This window comes from Dermacentor albipictus, chromosome 1 (genome assembly GCF_038994185.2).
Source record: "Dermacentor albipictus isolate Rhodes 1998 colony chromosome 1, USDA_Dalb.pri_finalv2, whole genome shotgun sequence".
Taxonomy (NCBI): domain Eukaryota; kingdom Metazoa; phylum Arthropoda; class Arachnida; order Ixodida; family Ixodidae; genus Dermacentor; species Dermacentor albipictus.
This window is the reverse complement of record NC_091821.1, coordinates 418546698-418566771: the sequence shown is the minus strand read 5'-3', so window position 1 is coordinate 418566771 and position 20074 is coordinate 418546698. Positions and strand designations below refer to the sequence as shown.

The following is a 20074-nucleotide window of genomic DNA, read 5'->3' as shown; positions in this document are numbered from 1 at the left end:
TAATACCGTACCGGTCGAGGACTGCGCATGCGCGAACTTTACCGTACGGAATGACTTTCCGTACGGCATACTAGACGGTAAGGAGTCGGTAAGGCTCGGCTAGCACCGTGTGTCGCTAGCCGAGCTGCACCAAGCCAAAACAGTGAGAAGCTGATGTCGGCCACAAAGTCCACGTCTCGCGTGTTTTTTTTTTACCATGATAATACCAAGGCAAGAGGTTACTTTTAAACAACCTTCTGCGGAGCGACGAAGTGACAACAAGTAAACAGTGGCATAAAAAAAACCAGGTAGGTGGCGCCATCTAGTGATGTAGAGTTTACTTAGAGGGGACGCAAAGTTTTTATTGCAGTAACTAACTATATTCTACTTATCTGCTGGTGCAAATTGTCAGCAGCGGTGCAATTTACAAGAAAAAAACCCTTTTTTATGTATTGATTAGATAAGAACACTTATGTAACAAAAGGTTTCACGTGTTGCAGGACGAAGTCTCACAAGATGTCGCTACCGGCCCTGTGACTGACGTCTAAGTTTGCCGTAGCCGGGCCGTTCTGTAAATAAAGACAAGCTAAAGCGTTCTAGTATTCGTCGAATTGAATATTTCGCGCTCAGCGCATAATTATTGTATTCTGCAAAGCCCCAATGTTAGCCGCTATCATCATTATCACATTGCCGTATGCATCGAGCGGCACACGCAGCTAAAACGTATTCGCTTATCGCGGTAAGTTAGTACGGAACGGTAATACCGTACCGTATACCGCACTTACCGTACCGTGATACGGCACTGCTAAAAGTCTCTATTATCGCCTTCATTATATGTACGTAAAGTGAAGCTGACCCCAAATGTGGTCAATAAAGAATGCAGCTCCTGATGTGTACGATGATACAAGTACATTGGATTTATGGTGAAATACTACACATAGGTCTCCGAATCACTAAACTTGCCAGACAGTTTGACTAAGCAGAGTTGGTTTTAAGAAGGGGTTTAGCTGAATCATTCAGCTTTTAAAGACATTAAATAAATTTCTCTTAACCCAGATTGCTTATAATTGGGTACAGTAAAACCTCATTAATTTGGATTTTATGGGACCAAAATAAATGTCCGAACGTCGAATGACCGAGAGTATCAGAAATACAATAAACAAATGCTTACCATGTCAACATTTTTTTATTTACTGAATGAATCAGCAAATACCATTTCTGTTTTGTACAAAAGCAGCGTGAAAGTTGCAATTCTTGCCATTTTTTGACTGATAAGTGCTCACAGCGGCAAAGGCCTTCTGACTTCCTTTGCAGCATGCATTTTTATCCGAGACACACTTTCCAATCATGTGCACATCCCGATTACTTTTTCGTCAGTGAGCTGGTCGCCAACAGATCATTGATCTATGACAATGTAAGGCCCTCCATACACATTTTCGACGACCAGGTTAAATACCGCCAACCTACCCTCCTCCTCCACACTCCTCCCTCGCTCACCGCCTCAGCTTGTGGTGTCAAGTGGAATTTATGTAGTCCCAACCTCTGGTTTTAAGCGGTACCAATGTCATTGCTGTGTAGACGTGCGTGCGCGCAACAAGCGAGAATCCAGGAACCACAAATCCCGGAAGCGGAAACTGCAGAAGCGGAGCTGGTTCGAGTGACGAATCAGGAATTAGTGGCGCACATCAAAAGTTGGCACTCCTCATCCTCAATAGTTTCTGCCGTGTTTGTGACTGAGTAAAAATGAAACTAGCGTTTGCTGCAACTGCTGCAGACAAAACTGCAATCGCTATCGACGTGATCATGGATGGCAACCATGCATTTCAGAAGGCACGCGGCCAGCGCATGCACCAAGTAAATGTGAAACTACTGCTTGCCGCAGCTGCTTCCGAGGAAACTGTAGTTGCCATTTGCGGCGAGATTGAACTGCATGTGACAGCCCCATCATTTAGACAAGCACACGGCGGCGTTCTGCTGTGAGCTACTTGACCCAATATTCTGGCAACGAAACGCATCAACTTCACTAAGCTGATCTTATATTGCTCTCCAGTACCACATTTTTGCACAAAATGCACAGAGCATTTCTATTTACTTGAAAGAAGTGCAAACTGTCATTCAACGGGGGGGACTTGCACTCAGCCACTCAGCCTCTGTTTCAGCGCTTTCTTGGGGCTTCTTGCATAAATTTCACTTGCATTCCTTCTACTCTTAATATTTTTGCACAAGTTGATAATTACTGCATTCTCTGCAAATCTTGCACTGGTTTAAAATGACTGCTTTCCTGTATACAGACAAATAAGCAAGGTAATGCGCACTACATAACCAACTGCATGCATACATCTTTTTTTCTTCTTTTTTATGTGCTGTGAAATCAAAACAGCTAATGAGTTCAACTAAGCAAGCTGGGCCACTATGAGTGTCAGTACTTTAGTAGGATCACCAGGCTGCTTCAGACGAGAATACCTTTTTTTTGGCAACTCCAGAATCGGTTACTTGTGCTTGGCTACATTGCCCAAGTAAACAAAGATGTATATGACATCCAGGTTCACGTCAGCTCTTTTGCTTGGTGCTGCCCCAACGTCTCTATTTGTGGCGTTGTGGCAAGGTGTTTCATAGAAGTTGAAAGGGTGCTTGCTGCCGATCACCTTACTTAGATTGGTCTCAAGAATTTCAGTGACAAAATTATGGAAATGGTTGCACTGTGCGTGCAAACATCTGGCCTACCTAGCGAGCCACATCAGATTTCTTTTAAAGACAAAAAGCCTTGTAAGCGAGCCAGAGGTTAAAAAAAAGGAAGTGTTTGTACTTAGAAAATGTGTCCAAAAGGTGCAAGCACTTGTTTGCGGCGTTGATACACTGCTACTGGTATGATACTTGACTGTTTTTAACCTTCTCGGGCAACTCTGCAATGCGACTCGTGTTGCAGTATATCGCGTATAGCACCTCTTAATATATAGGTAGTAACGTCTGTTGTGCTTTCAGAAGCTACATACGGGTATTCTGCACTGACAGGACGAGGCTAAAAACTGTAATGTTACCTGGTCAGTGTGTCTTGGGATAAAAAACAAATGAGAGTTCCGGCTCATGCTCTATGTACTCAGTGTTCGAGGTATGGCCTGAGCGTGGGAATACAGCAGACACGTGCCCCTCATAGAAATTCTCAAACTCAGCGAAATGTGAGAAGTGAATAACAAGCAATCAGACCAAGTTAAGTTTGTTCCAACAGGCTTCCAAAATTTAGCAAGGGTTTTCTTTTGACAAAGTCAGTTGTATTAGTCTAAATACATGACCTGGAAATGAATTGAACCCATTTTAATGGAATTTAGCTGTTTGCAGTGTTGGAAAGCAAACTGGCGGCACTGTGCATAGATCAAATGCTCCAAAGCTGTAACGAGCGCTGCTTGTGATTGCTTTTAAATTTCTGGCAAGCAAATAAACTGACAACTTACTGCGTTGAATGAGAAAACAGCATCTTCTCTTTGCAACGCTAAACTAAAGCATGCTATGGAAACAATATGTCACCTCGCAGGATAACATGCGACATAATCAACTTCAGACATTACAAGGTATTGTTCCAGCTACTGTGTCTGCAGACAAAAGTACATTAGCGATAATGTTCCTGCTACTTAAAGCCTAAGTAAAATTAATGCGGAGGCAGAAAACTATAAACGAACAAAACCAAATGAAGCTTAAGCATGCATCGCTATTAATTTTTTTAAGTGACTGACTAAACAAAGTACACAATGCAATTTGAAACGCCAGCAAGGTATTTAAAATAAATCAAAAGACAGCAATACCCCACTTGCCGGGAAGAAAGAAGTTGTCCAGATTGAGGTGTTTCGAACAAACTAGTATAGTATCAGTCATCTTTTTCCAACACGGAAGTTTCTTATCTAAGTCACTCTCTGATGCGCGTCGTCTGTTTCTTAGTGGGAATGATGAAATCATACATTGCTGTCTTTCTATCGCAATGACACGCACACACAACACACAACACACACACAACACAACAAAACAGTTTCAATATCCGTCCGTTTTTCATTTTAAGTCTTGTGTGTGGCGGCATCACAACGATTTCAGAACCACGAGGTATTCACCGCATGCTGTGATATGACACACTCTTTCACTTCAAGCATGAACCTGGATTGTCCGTTTCTCGGCACCGCCGCTAGGTGGCAAGCATTTACTTGGAATCGTGAATAGCCATTGCACGGTTAGTACATGCTTGCCACAACCACTGCTGATGAAACCGTGGTTGCTATCGATGCAATTATGGACAACGACCAAGCAGTTCTGCAGGCATGTGGCCAGCATGAGCACCGAGCCAAACAAAACTACTTTTTGAAGCAACTGCTGTGGACGAAAGTGCAATTGCTATTGACACAATCTCGTATAGTGAGCACGCATTTCGCAAGACGCGTGGCTGGTGCCTGCACCAAGTCAATATGAAACTATTGTTGGCTGCAACCGATGTGGATGAAACCTTGGTCGCTATAGACACAATCATGGATGCTGATTACACAGTTATGAAGGCGTGCAGCCAAAGTGCTGTTAAGTATGGCGGTAAACGCAAGTATAAAGGCTATAAAGGCACAAACAGGCACGAAGTGCTCTGGCATTCCTATTGTTAACATATTATTTCTGCTGATGAGTACAGTGAAGTGGACTTCGCTACTTCATTGCAGTTCAACGCTAGCATTGTTTTAGCTCTTCTGCATCACACATTTGCAACCCTCCACACTTGCGAAGCGCCAAGAGTTGTCCCAATCAACCGATGTGGGGCCAAATACAGTAAACTCTCAGTTGTACGAACGTCGGTTTCGCAAATACAGTAAACTCTCAGTTGCACAAACGTTGGTTTAACGAATATTTCAGAATAACAAACTTCTAGAAAATCCCCGGCAGTTTTCCTATGCATACAATGCAAAAATCCTTCAGTTAGACGAATTTATGAATAGCAAATATTTCAGTTAAACAAAGTACTCTGCTTTGCAGTGCTGGCATAGCCGACGCCCGCTGCCTCCAAATCACCCCTCCAGTGGCGGCTATGTACAGAGTGACAGTGAGCTGGTTACCTGTGCTGAACTATCAGAACTGGAAATTGTTTCAAGTGTTTGTCCCGAACAAGAAGAGTGGGACGAGGAAGATGCAATGGCAGAGGCAAATTCAAATCTTGTAATTCAAGCCGAGGCTGTAGGACGCCTTGGAAAGTTGCAAGGCTTCGCGTGTCAGCTGAAAGCTGTGCCAGAGGAAGTGCACAAAAACATAGGCTCTCTGGACAGCTTTTGTTACTTCTTGCGCTTGAAGAGCAGCAGTGCAAATGAAAATTATATATTTTTTTCATAATGAGATAGGCAGCAATGTAACTGTTTTGCACTTCGTATATATTTATGTACACAAATACATAAACTGTACACTTTTGACTTGATGTCTGCTGTGCCCTATGCTGTTCCATAGTCTAGTGAATATTCAGTTTAGTGAACTTTCAGTTAAGTGATGTATTCCCTTGGGTCTGTTGAAGTTCACTCAACTAAGAGCACTGTGCATCCAAACTTTGATTGCATTGCATAATGCTTATGCCTGCCAGGACCAAAGGAGAAGTCTAAATTATCCAATTTTCAGGATTAATGAAGGTCAAGTTGACAAGGTTTTACTGTACTACCAGGTGCTTCAGTGAAGACTCTAGGTAATGTGTGTGAATAGGCTTTTCGAGATAAAAGTATGGTTTCTTCAGAGCCGTGCTGTAAGTGTTGGTGGACGTCGGAGTATCGATAGGTCAGACTTGGTAATTAATCTGCAGTCACCTAATTAGCTTTCTCTTCCCAGCCAGCAACCACAAAGTACAACACCCTCACCCTTGACTAACATGTCCAGCTTTGCCACCACCCTGTATTGTCCCTTCGCTTGCTCATTCTGCTGCAGCACTCACCATGAGCATGGTGTCCTCGATGTCCTTCAGGTCTGAGCTGTACTTTGGCTGGCAGTTCATGATGTGTTCCACCATGCGGCAAACCAAGTCGTGGTTTGCTCTCTCAAACATTACACAGATGTCGAAGATCTTAGGAATGTCAAAGATGAAGTTTTCGTAGATTAGCTCTGCAAACTTTTCCTTGTCAATGAAGTTGACCTGCAAGTGCAAAAAATTGTTTATGTACTGGGCCAAGGAGTCTTGGTTTTTTTGAAGTTAATCATTCCAACTATCTGACACTGTAACTCGTTCCCTGAAAGATTTTTTTCTTTGAGGCACACAGTTCTGATTACTGTGTTCTAGAACTTGTCCGTGGGCCATGCGCCGTGCGCCTCAGTTTCACCAACAACTTTTTTTCCAACTGCACTAATTTTTCACAAAATTAAGTGCTTATCACAATCACTTTCATTTGCATTTTAACAAGCATGCGTGTATTTTTTGTGGTTGGTGCTTAATAACTGCCAACACTATGGCAAATGTACAGTACTTTTGTACAGTGGGACCACATTATTTACATAATTCATGAGCATGAATGCCTGCATGCCTTTTCTCCGCATGTCATACCAGCCTTGAAATCGAATCTATTTTGTTTATTAAAAGCTAATTTAGGAAAATACAATTCCTGAATTTTTATTAGTGCTCTTACTCCTTTTTTTCTTTGTTTAAAGTGGAAAATGTGAAACTAAGTTAGATGTTAGATTTGGTATTTTACTACATTTCTCTTTCCAAACACTGCCCACTTTCAATTACTTTGATAATGTGCGCTTTTCTTACATATTAAGCAGACCTTCGCCTCAACCACAAGTAAAGGAATTTTCACTGCACCAAAGCAGCCCAAATACATGAAAATACTTCGAAATCTGTAATGTCGCACTGCTGTCGGGGCACTGGGATTTCAGCGGGAAATTCAAAAAGTGGACGTTTGTCCTTCTGTTTCTTTTTAGTAATCAAACCTTTACCACAGAATTAATGGAAATGGTGTTCTGAAAAAGTATTATAGCACTCCCCTCCAGCAGGCTGAGGAGACCTTCAGATTAGCCACCAAAAGAGGATGAAGAAAATAATGATGCACAGTTCCTGGTGTGTGCAGGAGCATGACATGGCTGGCGGATTGGTTCCGGAGAATGAACGAGTAGACGGCTTGTCCTGGTGTGCCTTTCCTGATATTCTTTTATTATTCTAAACTAACTTACTGTTTCCTTTTTGTGTCCTCTTAAAGCAAACAAGTTTGAAGCATTAAGTTTTCTGCATCAGCTAGCAGTGCTCACCTTGGACTCTTTATTCGTGGAAAGACGAAGGTAGGCTCGGAACACCAACTTATGCACTCGTTCGTCGGCCTCCTGCATCTGCTTGGTGATGGTGTACCGGTGCAGCCCTGTGTACCTGGGTTACAAAAAAAAAAAGAGGTTAAACTTAGTGATTGCAGCAAACTAAGTGTTAAAATAACGCTCTTTCACTGCGGTCTCATTTATGCTTACTGCATGTTGCCCTATTGTGGAGTAAACTTTGCAACATGCAAGCATTGTGGGTTGAGACGCTGTTACAGACACACCCCATCTTTTACTTTCTTTCAATTCATATGCCAATAAATGTCCTTCTACCAATAATACTGCCTGTTATGTTGTTTTGATGTCTAGTTGCTGCAGCATACATTGCAGTCACAGTCTTCACAATAGCTGGTGACCAACACTTAGTCAAAACAATCTCCACTGCACACCTTCATCTCACTTCTAAAGTTTGAGAGCATTATACAACCTTCTTGAAATATGCATTATGCACACATGCATGCATGTGTGCGCACAAGTTTTTACCTGGAGGAATCAAATATGGCCTCACAGGCATGTGGGGACAGAACTTGATGTTTCACGTGGTTTGAAGAATAAAAATTTTAAGTAGCACAGCTACAACAAGCTAATTTGTTTACTCTAGTTGTAACCTCTCATGCATGGCTCTTATGTGCTTCAAACTGTGCACATACTATATACATATGAATGAGTGCTGCTAACATGGCAAACAAATTCACAGTCACAAATTCTGATGGACTGTTGATAAATGTTTAGAACCCGCATAATTTTATTTGAAGGCACTGCAGATTCCAGTCAAGTAAAAGAAAGTCAAGGTTGTAGAATGATCCATCGTACATTTTCTAGTGAGTCCTTGTAATTAGGATAATTAAATCTTGGTTTTGTGTGCCAGTAGTTATGTTGCGTTTTTTTGTAGAGTGATTTGAGTTACCAGGGTGGGTATTCTGTAAGAGTCCACCTAGTGGACTGTCCATTTCGGCCACTGCTGAATGGCTCGGGCCGCTCGTCTCCTCCTCGCTCGTACAGCAGCATCCAATGACCAGCGGCCGAAATGCACAGTCCACTAGGTGGACTCTTACAGAATACCCCTCGAGCTAAGAGCACACGCACAAACGAATTTTCAGCTGCAGGCACTACGAGGAATGAAAAGCTATTCCTTTTCTATTGCTGGTGGTACGCAGCATGTCAGATAGCCCGTCAAACATGGTAATGCCTTCAGTAAAGTAGCCATAAGCAACAAAACGCTACAGGTTACAGGACAAGGAAGTCATATTGCTGGAGCAGAGGGTTCAATCGACTCAAGGCTCAATGTCCATGATCTCTTTCCTTGCCATCACTGAACAGAACTACTACACTCCATTTGATACTTAGCAAGCAACACTGCAAAAAGCTATACAAGTAATGCAGTCATAGAAGTTTCATTCCATGTATTTTGCAATGCCGCTGTTTTTGGTCCATGACAATTTCTACTGAACTGCTGCATTCACTTGTATAAAGAATGCGTGCCAACCTCCTCCACCTAATGGTCACTAAAATATTGTCATTTTTTTCCCCCGCATAATGATCACACTTGCAACTCGGCACCCCAAGTAGTAGCCTGGCTTCGATTTTGACAATGACGGCCGACCACGGATGCCGGACGTTTTCTAGCGCGACCTATAGATTTAGCAGTTCCTCTCAGCAATGTGGAAGCTACAGGTGTCCTCGACCAATTGGGAGAGCAAACGCACCTGAAGGGTGCCTTTCATGCCTTGTCTGCTAGCAGCGACTACTGCGGCACAAGCAGCGGCGGCATCCACAAATACTGTGGGAATTTATAAGCTATTCTTTGTCATCTGTACACGATCATCATCATATAGGGTTCATATGGGGTTCTTCATCATCGCTTGTGGGGCTGGCTCTCGAGTGTGCTCCGTGCTGTGGGCGTGGTCGGTTCACCTAACCTTTTGACGCGGAATAAAAGCCGTGATTACTGCTGCGTCACAAGTGGTGGAGTGGGCTCTTCGGTCCCCCGTCCTCTGACTCCCCGCTCAACCTCCTGGAGCTTCGATCGGGTCGCCGATTGTGCCAGCTGTCCGCCAACATGTCGCAGGACGAGCCAACAGGCACTTCTACTTCCACCATCTCGGCCTCGACTACCCCAGCCTCTCCGTATTGGGTTGTCAGTGGGCACCAGCGTGATCCCCATCTGTTTGCTGGACTTCGCGGTGAAGACGTCGAGGATTGGCTGGACGACTATGACCGAGTGAGTTTGGCTAACCGTTGGGACGATGCGTCCAAGCTACGTCACGTCGCCTTTTATCTGACAGGTGTAGCGAAGACTTGGTTTTTCAACCATGAGGTTGATTTCACGAACTGGGGCGCTTTCAAACAGCAGCTCCGCCAAATCTTCGGCACACCGGTTGTTCATTCTGCCCTCGCAAAAAAGACGCTCGACACTCGCAAGCAACAACCCGGTGAATCTTATACGTCGTACATCGAGGATGTGCTTACTCTTTGTCGACGCGTGAACACGGCCATGACCGAATCAGACAGGGTTCGCCACATCCTCAAAGGCATCGGAGCTATTGCTTTCAATGCTTTAGCCATCCAGAACCCCGCTACCGTCGCTGATATCGTCGCTACTTGCCAGCGCCTTGACGAACTCGAATCAGTACGGTTGCAGCCGGACACCACTGCAAACACTAGCGCCGACGACCCTACGTTACGAGCAATGATACGCGCAATAATTCGAGAAGAGCTCCAGTATCTTGGCTTAGCAGCAGGACCTATGCCTTCTCATGCCTCCGATACAAATCTGCGAGATGTCATCAAGGAGGAATTGGCATCCATGGCTGGTGCAGCGTACACGGACCCTCTAACACCTAGGGCCCCATCGACGTACGCACAAGTAGCCGCAGCTACTCCAGTCATCGTCCCACCGATGCCTCCAAAACCAACACCGGCTCACATCGCTTCCATGACTACCAGCGCACCTACCCAAACCAGCTATCTGCAGTGGCGTCCTCCTCGTCCCATCTGCTACTACTGCGGCTATCGTGGCCACATAGCGCGTTTGTGCCGCAAGCGCCAGCAAGACGAGCGTCGCGGATATGACGTATACGAACGGGATGACTTTTCGCCCGGAGCTACTTTCCGACGTCTAGGGAGCTTCCATGACCAACGCCGTCCTTATGGTCCACCGCGCGGACGCTCTCCATCGCCTACTGTAGCATCCGAGACGGCTTACCGTCCTGCGAGACGCCGCTCGCCGTCACCCCTTCGCCGCTCTACGTCCCCACTGAGACCTGCTTCTCAATTCGCCGAGCGTTGTCCGGAAAACTAAATTATGCAGCTTTTGGAGGAAAAGCTGCATCGAACGACAGGACAGAAATTCCTCCATCGCGTCCGTACAATGTGATATTGGTTGTAGTAGAAGGTGTACAAGTAGAAGCTTTAATAGACACTGGTCATTCAGTCATTCACCGTGATTTGTGTTCGCGACTTCGGAAAGTTACGACTCCCTATGATGGACCTACACTACTCGCTGCTCAAGGGGCCCCCATTCGACCTATCGCCATGTGCACAGCTCGTATTTCCATCGATGGACTTCTACACCACGTACAATTTACAGTGCTCAGTTCATGTGCCCAGCAGCTCATATTGGGATGGGATTTTCTTTCTACGGCCTCCGCCTCCATCTGCTGTGGACAACGCATTCTCCACATGACCGACACGACCTATTCACTTCATGCAGATGACACACCCCTTCACTTCCTTGCTGAAGACGATACCGCGTTACCTCCTCGCCATCAAAGCATCGTTACTATCACGTCTGATGTGATTGACTGCGGCGACGTGCTCGTCTTACCATCTGCACGCTGTCTTGCAAGAGGGATAGCCATTGCATCAGGGCTCGTTAGGTTTGATCATGGCTCTGCACTTCTCTACGCTACCAACACGACATCCGAAAAGATTCTCATCCCTAAAGGCACTACATTGGCTTGCACCACTGCATCAGAGTCTATATCTGTTATTTCCTTTAAACCAGCTTCCTCTGCAGGTCCTTGTACCGGACGGGCCACATCTCCTTCAGCTCTTGCAGCTGCCATCAGTTCCGACCTGACACCTTCGCAGTCAGAACAATTGCTTGCTTTGCTCCAAAAACATGAAGCTTCCTTTGACGCGCATTCATCTTCGTTGGGAAAGACTTCGATTACGACGCATCGGATAGAGACAGATGGTACATCCATCGTGCGCCGTAGACCATACCGCGTATCGCTAGCCGAGAGGAAAGTCATTGACGAGAACGTCACCGACATGCTCCAACGAAACATAATACGCCCCTCTGCTAGCCCTTGGTCTTCCCCCGTTGTTTTGGTTCGCAAAAAAGACGGCTCTGTTCGATTTGGTGTCGACTACCGAGCCCTTAACAAGATCACACGCAAGGATGTATACCCTATGCCGCGAATAGACGATGCCTTGGATTCCCTGCAGGGTGCCGAGTACTTCTCCAGCATCGATCTGCGTTCCGGCTACTGGCAGATACCTATGCATGAGGACGATAAGGATAAAACAGCGTTTTCAACACCAGATGGGCTCTGCGAGTTTAATGTCATGCCATTCGGCCTTTGCAATGCGCCCGCAACGTTCGAGCGCATGATTGACACCGTTCTTCGTGGCCTAAAGTGGAAGACTTGCCTGTGCTATCTCGACGATATTGTTGCTTTCTCGTCAACCTTCTCAGCACCTGCAACGTCTGGATGAAGTTCTCACGTGCCTTGCCGACGCTGGACTTCAGCTAAACACCAAGAAATGCCATTTTGGGAGCAAGACGATCAAAGTTCTAGGTCACATTGTGAGCAAAGATGGCATTCGTCCTGATCCTGACAAGGTTTCCGCAGTTCAGCACTTCCCTCGTCCCGAAAAGACCAAAGATTTGCATAGTTTCTTAGGCCTCGCTTCTTATTTTCGGCGATTCATATGGGGCTTTGCCTCAATAGCGTCACCTCTGCACAAATTACTGGGTTTTAATGTTCCCTTTGTGTGGTCTCCCGAATGTGAATCTGCGTTCACCCATCTGAAGCAAGCTCTCACATCTGAACCAGTACTACGCCATTTTGATGAAGCTGCTCCTACCCTCCTGCATACGGATGCTAGTGGTCACGGAATTGGTGGCATTCTCCTACAGCGAGACGACACTTTAGGTGAGAGGGTCATCGCATACGCAAGTCGCGTTCTGACAAACGCCGAAAAGAATTACACCATCACGGAGCAGGAATGTCTAGCTATCATTTGGTCTGTGCAGAAGTTTCGACCTTATCTTCACGGCTGCCACTTTACGATCGTTACAGACCATCATGCATTATGCTGGCTTTCGACGCTGAAGAACTTGTCTGGACGACTTGGTCGGTGGATTCTTCGTTTGCAAGAATACGACTTTACCATTACCTACCAGTGCGGGAAAAAACACCAAGATGCAGACGCGCTTTCTCGCTGTCTGCTTCCTACGACACCGTGCAATGGAGCTCCAACTACCATCCGTGACAAGCTTTCGCTCGATCCCTCCTCAGATGCTTTCTTGTTAGCCACTGTCGACGAGATGCCTCCACACGACAACAAATCCTTCCAATTTCATCAACTTGCCGACTCTTACTGTCGGCGCATCATCGACCACCTTCAAGGAGCTTCGCGCCCGCCTAACGCCCGCCTTCGTCGGCAGCTGACGCAATTTAAGATTGACAACCGCGTCCTATACCGTCATGTCTATCACCCTGACGGTCAACGCTGGGTTCCTGTTCTGTCACGCTCTCTACGTGCTCATGTCCTGCGGTCTTCTCACGACGACATGACTGCTGGTCACCTTGGTTTCCAGAAAACCTATGACCGCATCAAAGGGCGCTTCTACTGGCCTGGATGGTCCGCCAGTGTAGCGAGGTATGTCGCTTCCTGCGCTCTATGTCAGCGTCGAAAGCTCCCTACATCAGCTCCAAGCGGACAACTGCAACCGGTTCCTTGTCCGTCGCAACCATTTGAGGTCGTTGGAGTTGACCTATATGGCCCACTTCCTGTGACTCTCACCGGTAAACGATGGATTGTGACAGCCGTTGATCACTTGACACGCTACGCCGAAACAACTTGTGTGAGTTCTGCCTCAGCCTCTGAAGTTGCTGCATTTGTACTTCAATCCTTAATACTGCGTCATGGTGCTCCTCGCGTCCTCCTGAGCGACCGTGGAAAAGCATTCCTCTCGCAACTACTAGACGAAGTACTCAGAGCCTCCGGAACCACCCACAAGACTACCTGCAGTTACGATCCGCAAAGCAACGGCCTCACAGAGCGATTTCATTGCACGCTGTCAGACATGTTAGCCATGTACATTGACCCGGATCACAGAAACTGGGACGCAATTTTACCATTCGTGACCTTTGCATATAATACCGCCGTTCAACGCACGACCGGTTACTCGCCATTCTACCTTGTCTATGGTCGATCGCCCTCTTCCTGTCTTGACGTCTCTTTCTTCGCGCCAACTGTCCATCAATGTCCTTCCTCCTGCGAAGAATATGTGTCCCGCATTCTGCGTTGTCGCCAGCTCGCCCGCATCAACACCGAAGCACGGCAACAGGACCGCAAGCAGCATTACGACGCCTCTCATCGCGTCGTGTGCTTCCGCCCTGGCGAGGAAGTGCTACTCCGGACACCAGTTCGTACTCCTGGCTTGCGTGAAAAGTTTCAGCTTCGGTTCATCGGCCCTACAAAGTCTTGGAGCAGACTTCTCCAGTGAACTATCGCGTGGAACCAGTTATTGTTCCAAATGACCGCCGCTGCCGCGCCGCTGAGATTGTCCATGTTTCCCGTATGAAACCTTTCACGAGACGTTCACCGCCCCTTTGAATTGCGGCCAGGATGGCCGCTCTCGCGCGAGGGGACATTAGTGTGGGAATTTATAAGCTATTCTTTGTCATCTGTACACGATCATCATCATATAGGGTTCATATGGGGTTCTTCATCATCGCTTGTGGGGCTGGCTCTCGAGTGTGCTCCGTGCTGTGGGCGTGGTCGGTTCGCCTAACCTTTTGACGCGGAATAAAAGCCGTGATTACTGCTGCGTCACAATACTCTGCAATTGAGCAGCGAGATCAGTTGTTGCAATAGCAGCAGTGAATTTCACTCCAACACCAATAATGTATTCAAGATACAGAAGAGGAGGAGGGTTGTGGAGATGGAAGATTCAAAAGACGCTCGGCTAGCATGTAGTATTGCCCTCATAGCACGAGATAGAATCGCCATCTTTCGATCCCTGTTGCAACATTCACTTGCACAGAATGCGCTTGCTGATTTGCAAGTGCAGCCATTTTCTTATAGTTACAGAGTAAATGCTTGCCCCTTTACTGCATTCTTTCCACACTGTTCCAAGCAAGTTCAATGCCAGCTGTTTCGTTCCTTTTGCATAAAAGAGCAACCCAGAACGATACTGCACAGGGTGAGTCTGTGGACAATTTTCGCGAAGGATGGAGCACGACCCAGGAGGGAGCCCTTCGCGGTAGTGTGACTGAGCTGAATACACATATGAATGTAGCCAGTGTCAAAGCAACTGTTTGTATTTTTTAAATGCAAATTAATGTGTCTATGGCAATGTTGCATTCATTTTTTTTTCATTTCACATTTTCACTTGAACAACTGGATAACTATATTTTCAGTATCATGAAGCTTTATTAGATATCGAATTGTACAAAGCAATGCAAAATCACACAAAGAGCTGCAGCTGCAACCTGCAGAGGCATTTCCAAGTAAATACCTTCCAATGAGACCACTTGTTAAGGCTTTAGCCAAGCAAGGGGTTCTGAACTATGGCCCTAAATTTTGCTGTGCAGGAATCTGCACTAGCACGCAGGCCTCGTAGCTTTGGCGCTGCTGTGAGGAACTACTGAAACAGAGTATAGTGCTGTGTGCAGAAAGCTGGTATTCCTCCGTTTTCTCCGTATTCCTCCATTTGCACGGAATGATCAGACTGCCGGTGTGTGTTACAATGGAGCTTGAAGCTACATCAGCAGCTTCAAAGTGAAATCTGTTAAGTATAGTTTGGAGAATGGCAACTGCACCCTGGGAAGGTACTTTACTGTCAATCAAGTATCAGGTGTGTTGATAGTTCTTGCACAGCGCCATTTTTTGCACATATCTTCAAAAAATACCCCCCCCCACTCTCTCTCTCTCCCTTTCTCAGATAATTTTTTTTCTCTGGTTTCTTTATAATATGCTATTTCTTTTTGTACAGTAAGCGAGATTTACGGTGTTTCGTTTCTAAAAAAAAAAATGCTGACGCTGTATACCGCAGCAATTCTGGATCTTGCCAAAACTGGCGTCGCCGCTTCTGTGATCCGGAAAGGCTTCATATGCAGAGGTAAATACTGTATTACTACTAAAGCAACATTGTCAAGATGGGTGGTGGCATTCCAGCCACTGAACCGATTTTCTCGTTGGTAGCTGAGCGATCCATCCAAGCCATCCCTGGCTTTTCTGGCGAAGGTTCGAGGCTCAATGTAGGGCTGCCATGGGGCACTGAAAGAAGGGGGCGGGTTGTTGCCCTCGGAAGCCATCTCTAGTGGCAGACCGGCAATTCGGTGACTTCAGCAACGCTCCACGGATTGCGCCTCTGCAGTCAGTTCGTCTCCATTCTTCGGGGCAATTGTTTTACCTGGCACCTCCACCAGAACTGTTATGGTGGGGTGCGTTTATTTAAAGATTAATTGATGAAAAGGGGAAATGGGTTGCTGCATTGACAGTGAGCTGCTCCAAAGACATGCACACTTTGTTGTCCTCTTCTTCCATCCTTGCTGTCACTCTAGCATAACAATACCATCAATCGCTTCCTTGTACTCGGGCATGCTGCCCTTAGCCTGATAAGCATGATTAGCCCATAAGCGTGATGGCATGCCTGATCGCTAATTGTCCATAGATACAAACATATGGAGCATGAGCATCTCGCAACAGGATGCTGCTGAACCTCCCATTGGCTAGGCCTACAGCGCTGCCTAGTCGGTAGTCGGCAACCGAAGGCTTGGTGCCAAGTCAACAAAAGCCTTCAGAGTGGCTTTTTATGGACAGCACTTGAAAAGCAGAGGAACTACGTTGGCAATGATGAGGGCACGGGTGGCATGTGCCCCTCTTGAATGACAGAAACTCTGTTTGCTGTCGCGATGTTTTCAAGATTGCACATGCGGATCGGTAAAAAAATCAAACACGGCACCGAATTGTGTACAGAATTTCAGTCGCCATTCTACATTGGTTCTGTAAAGTTGGCTGAGGTGCCAAGGGGAAGTCTGAATAATTGAGCAGGTCAGAAAAAAGATTAGGCTTCAGAAAAATTTGTTGACGACTTGCTTTTCTTTAGTGTTTCCTTACCCTTTTTTTTTTCTGCATTAATTTGCCTGCTTTATGTGAAGTGTGCAAGTCCTCAGACTTTAACCTTTTAAAGTCTGTAAATTTAAACGAATGCAAGCTGACGCAAGCACTTGAGACACACGCAAGCATTCCAGACACATACTTCACTTGTCAGATACATGCGATTGTATGGTCAAAATGCGTTGCAGGTGTACAGCCTTTAAAAAATGTTATTTCCATTAGACAGTTGAACCCTGTTATAAGAGGCACGGATATAATGGACACTATTCGCTCACATGGTTGGCCGCCCTATCTCCCCATTAACTGGACCTCTTTCGTAAGAGACACCGGATATAGAAGAGAATCAGTTGTAAAGAACAAGCCTGTGAATTTTGGTGAATAACCTCCCTTGTAACAGACATTCTAACCTTACATGCGGTGCTGTCAGCTACTGACTGCAGTTACATGCGTTACGGAAGCAAAGGGACGCGACAGACATGCACATAATGGATCAATCAGCAAAAAAGCAACAATTAAAGGCCACTACAATGGGAATGCTTCACAGAGAAGCACTTCAAGCTTACTGCTAAGGGCACGAGCGCGATCAAGCATGCACGCACTTGAATGGGCTAAGAATCAGCAGAAAGTGAGACAACATCTGAGTCAAAACCAAAACAAGCCGGTCGTGGTTATGGATGACAACAGTCCTAGCTACAACTCTCTAAGGCTATGCTTTTAGAAATAATCTATTTTACCCATAATTCTCACCATTTATACATCCCTGTATATTTTTTTATTTAGTTTTGTTATAATGTCTTAGTTTTGCTTAGGCTTTGCCGTGCAAGCCTGCAGATGACCCGACCAATCGTGTCCACTGTGTAGTCAAATCGCCATTGACATCACCCTACTGTTCCAATTTTCTTTCTCCGTGAGCTGCTGTCTATTCACTGTCGTTGCCAGGCTGTCTCACCACCCCAGTATGGCGGACAGCTCCGTCAAGCGCCGTACTTTCCCGAGTGTCACCAAAAAGTTCATTGCAGACATAAAGTGTGGAATGAAGCAAGCAGACGCCACCAGAAAATGTGGGTTGTCTAGAAAGACAATCAGCGGGATTTGGACGCAACGAGAGAAGCTGTTAAAAGAAGCGCCAATGGGAGCAAGCAGATTGAAAGTACGTAAGTCATCCCATTCTGCCTTTAAATGAGTGCTTCTTCCGTGGATACAGGATGTGCGGAGCAAGAACATACCGCTCAGTAGACCCTTGGTTCAAGCCAAAGCCAGGCAGCTTGCGTTTGGCCTTGGCATTGAGTTTGAGGCCAGTCAAGGATAGTTCAATAGCTTCAAGCGTAGGCATGGAATCAGCTACAAAGCTATTTGCGGCAAAAGCAAAGCTGCCGTCAAAAATGCCGTATGGCTGTGGAAAGACGAGATATTGCCAACATTGCCCAGAGGAAGAAAGGCTTGCAATGTCTCCAACCTGGATGAGTGCGCAATATTTTTCAAAATGCTCCCTGGAAAAACGTTTGCTATTGTTAACCAAGAAGCAGTGAAGGCAAAAAGTCCAAAGATCGTATTACAGCTATGTTCTGTACTAATATGGACGAAACTGAAAAAGAAAAAGTTCTGGTTATTGGCAAGTCCAAAAACCCATGCTGCCTAAAGAACACCTCTATGAATGTAGAGTACACTGCAAACAAGGCCGCATGGATGACAGCTGAGATTTTTAACAACTGGCTGATCAGTTCTGATCAGAAGATGGCACTAAAAAACGGAAAAATTATGTTTCTAGACAGCTATTCGGTACACACGAAAACCCCGCCATTGAAAGCTGTTGAACCGAGCTATTTCCCACCTGGCTGCCAGCCTTTGCTACAGTCTCTGGATCAAGGGGTCATAAAAGCTGTTAAAGCAAAGTACAAAGGACAGCTTATTGAACGGCTACTGTTTGATGTGCTGCATAAGCGGGAAACAACAATCAACCTGAGGACAGCAGTTGAAATGCTAACTGGCTCCTGGAACAATATTACGAAGAGCACTGTGAGAGGGTGCTTCCATAAAGCGGGTTTTAATCTGCAGCAGGTAAACACAGATGAGGACACTGAAGATGAAGGCTTCGATTATGTGGATGAGGAGCTAGAATCTTGGCCAATCATTCAGAGGAACTTCAATGAGTCAGGCACATCTCAGGGCTTTGTTGAAGTGGATGACAATCCTGCTGTTACAAAAGATCTCTGTGATGAGAACATAATCAGGACGTTGCAGGAAAATGAGAAAAGTGATGACAGTGCCACAGATGTGCCTGACAATGAAAGTGATTGTGGAGCACCAATGAGTTCTGGGAAGGCCATGACAGTACTTGGCCGAGTTCGTCACCACATACAGCTTTGCACCATTGACCATGAAGGAACTCTTGATCTTGTGACCAAGCTGGAAAAAGCTGTGCTGAAGAACACTGTCAATGCAGCCATGAAGCAAACCAAGCTTGAGAACTATTTCACCAGTAACGTAATGCAACGACAAATGTGACATAATAAACCTCTTTCAACAGGTCTTTTGTGCTTGTTTTAATCGTATGGCGGCAATGTCGAAATAAGGGCTGGTTAGAAAATGAGAACTTGGTATTCTGCTTATAAGAGACCTCTCATATCAGAGATCTAAACTGCTCCCTGGTATGTGTCTCTTATAAAGGAGTTCAACTGCACAGTAAAGCCTCATTAATACGTACTAGCTTAATAAGTAATTTCTGTTTAAACATAGTTCTGATGAATCCCCCGCCCAGCTGCCATTGAACCCAACGCATTATTGGATGACCACTTAAGCACTAGCCGCTTAACGCACACCAAACGGTTGGCACCTAGTATTTTCTTGATTTTTTGGCACATATAAGTGTGGAATCAGCAAAATGTCATGTGCACAGACCATACATTGCAAAATTGCAATGTATGGACCTTTCATGGACTGCAGTCGCCACCTATAGTGACGCTAAAGCTTGGTAGGCATGATGTATATCCTGCTCCCATAATTTCTAGTGTTTCCATGTTGCTATCATGGGTGACAACATGGATTATTGGCCTTCCATAGGCAACACGCCTAGTACGTTGACCGTCATGAGAGCATTCGCTGAGTTTGAGGATGCTATTGTCCCTACAAGGCCACCATGGCGGTAAGTGAAAATCGCAGTTTTGCTGCCTGCTCGCAAATAAAACTTGTCTGCTTGTGTGTATGAGTGAGAACACACTTTTTTGGCCGGTAAGTCTTTAATCGCTCATCTGCCATTGTCAGTTAATTAGTACATCGCTTAGTGCATATCTGATCCACGTTCCCCGCCAACTATGTATTAACGAGGTTTCATTGTAGTGTAGTACTGTTTAGTTTTGTGCAGTGCAGATCCGGCAACTTATGTTATACGCAAGCTACACTGTACACCTGCCCTGACTTGTGCATACAAACCTACAAGTCA

The 20074-nt window shown here is 45.7% G+C and overlaps 1 protein-coding gene across 1 annotated transcript in view; it reads right to left on the bottom strand.

Moving 5' to 3' along the window:
* LOC135900412 (activating signal cointegrator 1 complex subunit 2) overlaps window positions 1-20074 on the bottom strand; it is a 67045-nt gene that overhangs the window by 39381 nt on the left and 7590 nt on the right. The window contains exons 5-6 of the mRNA XM_065429907.2: window positions 7216-7330; window positions 5909-6106 (exon numbers count right to left, since the gene is read on the bottom strand). Coding sequence (XP_065285979.1) covers window positions 5909-6106; window positions 7216-7330 — 313 coding nt within the window. The remainder of the gene's footprint in view (window positions 1-5908; window positions 6107-7215; window positions 7331-20074) is intronic.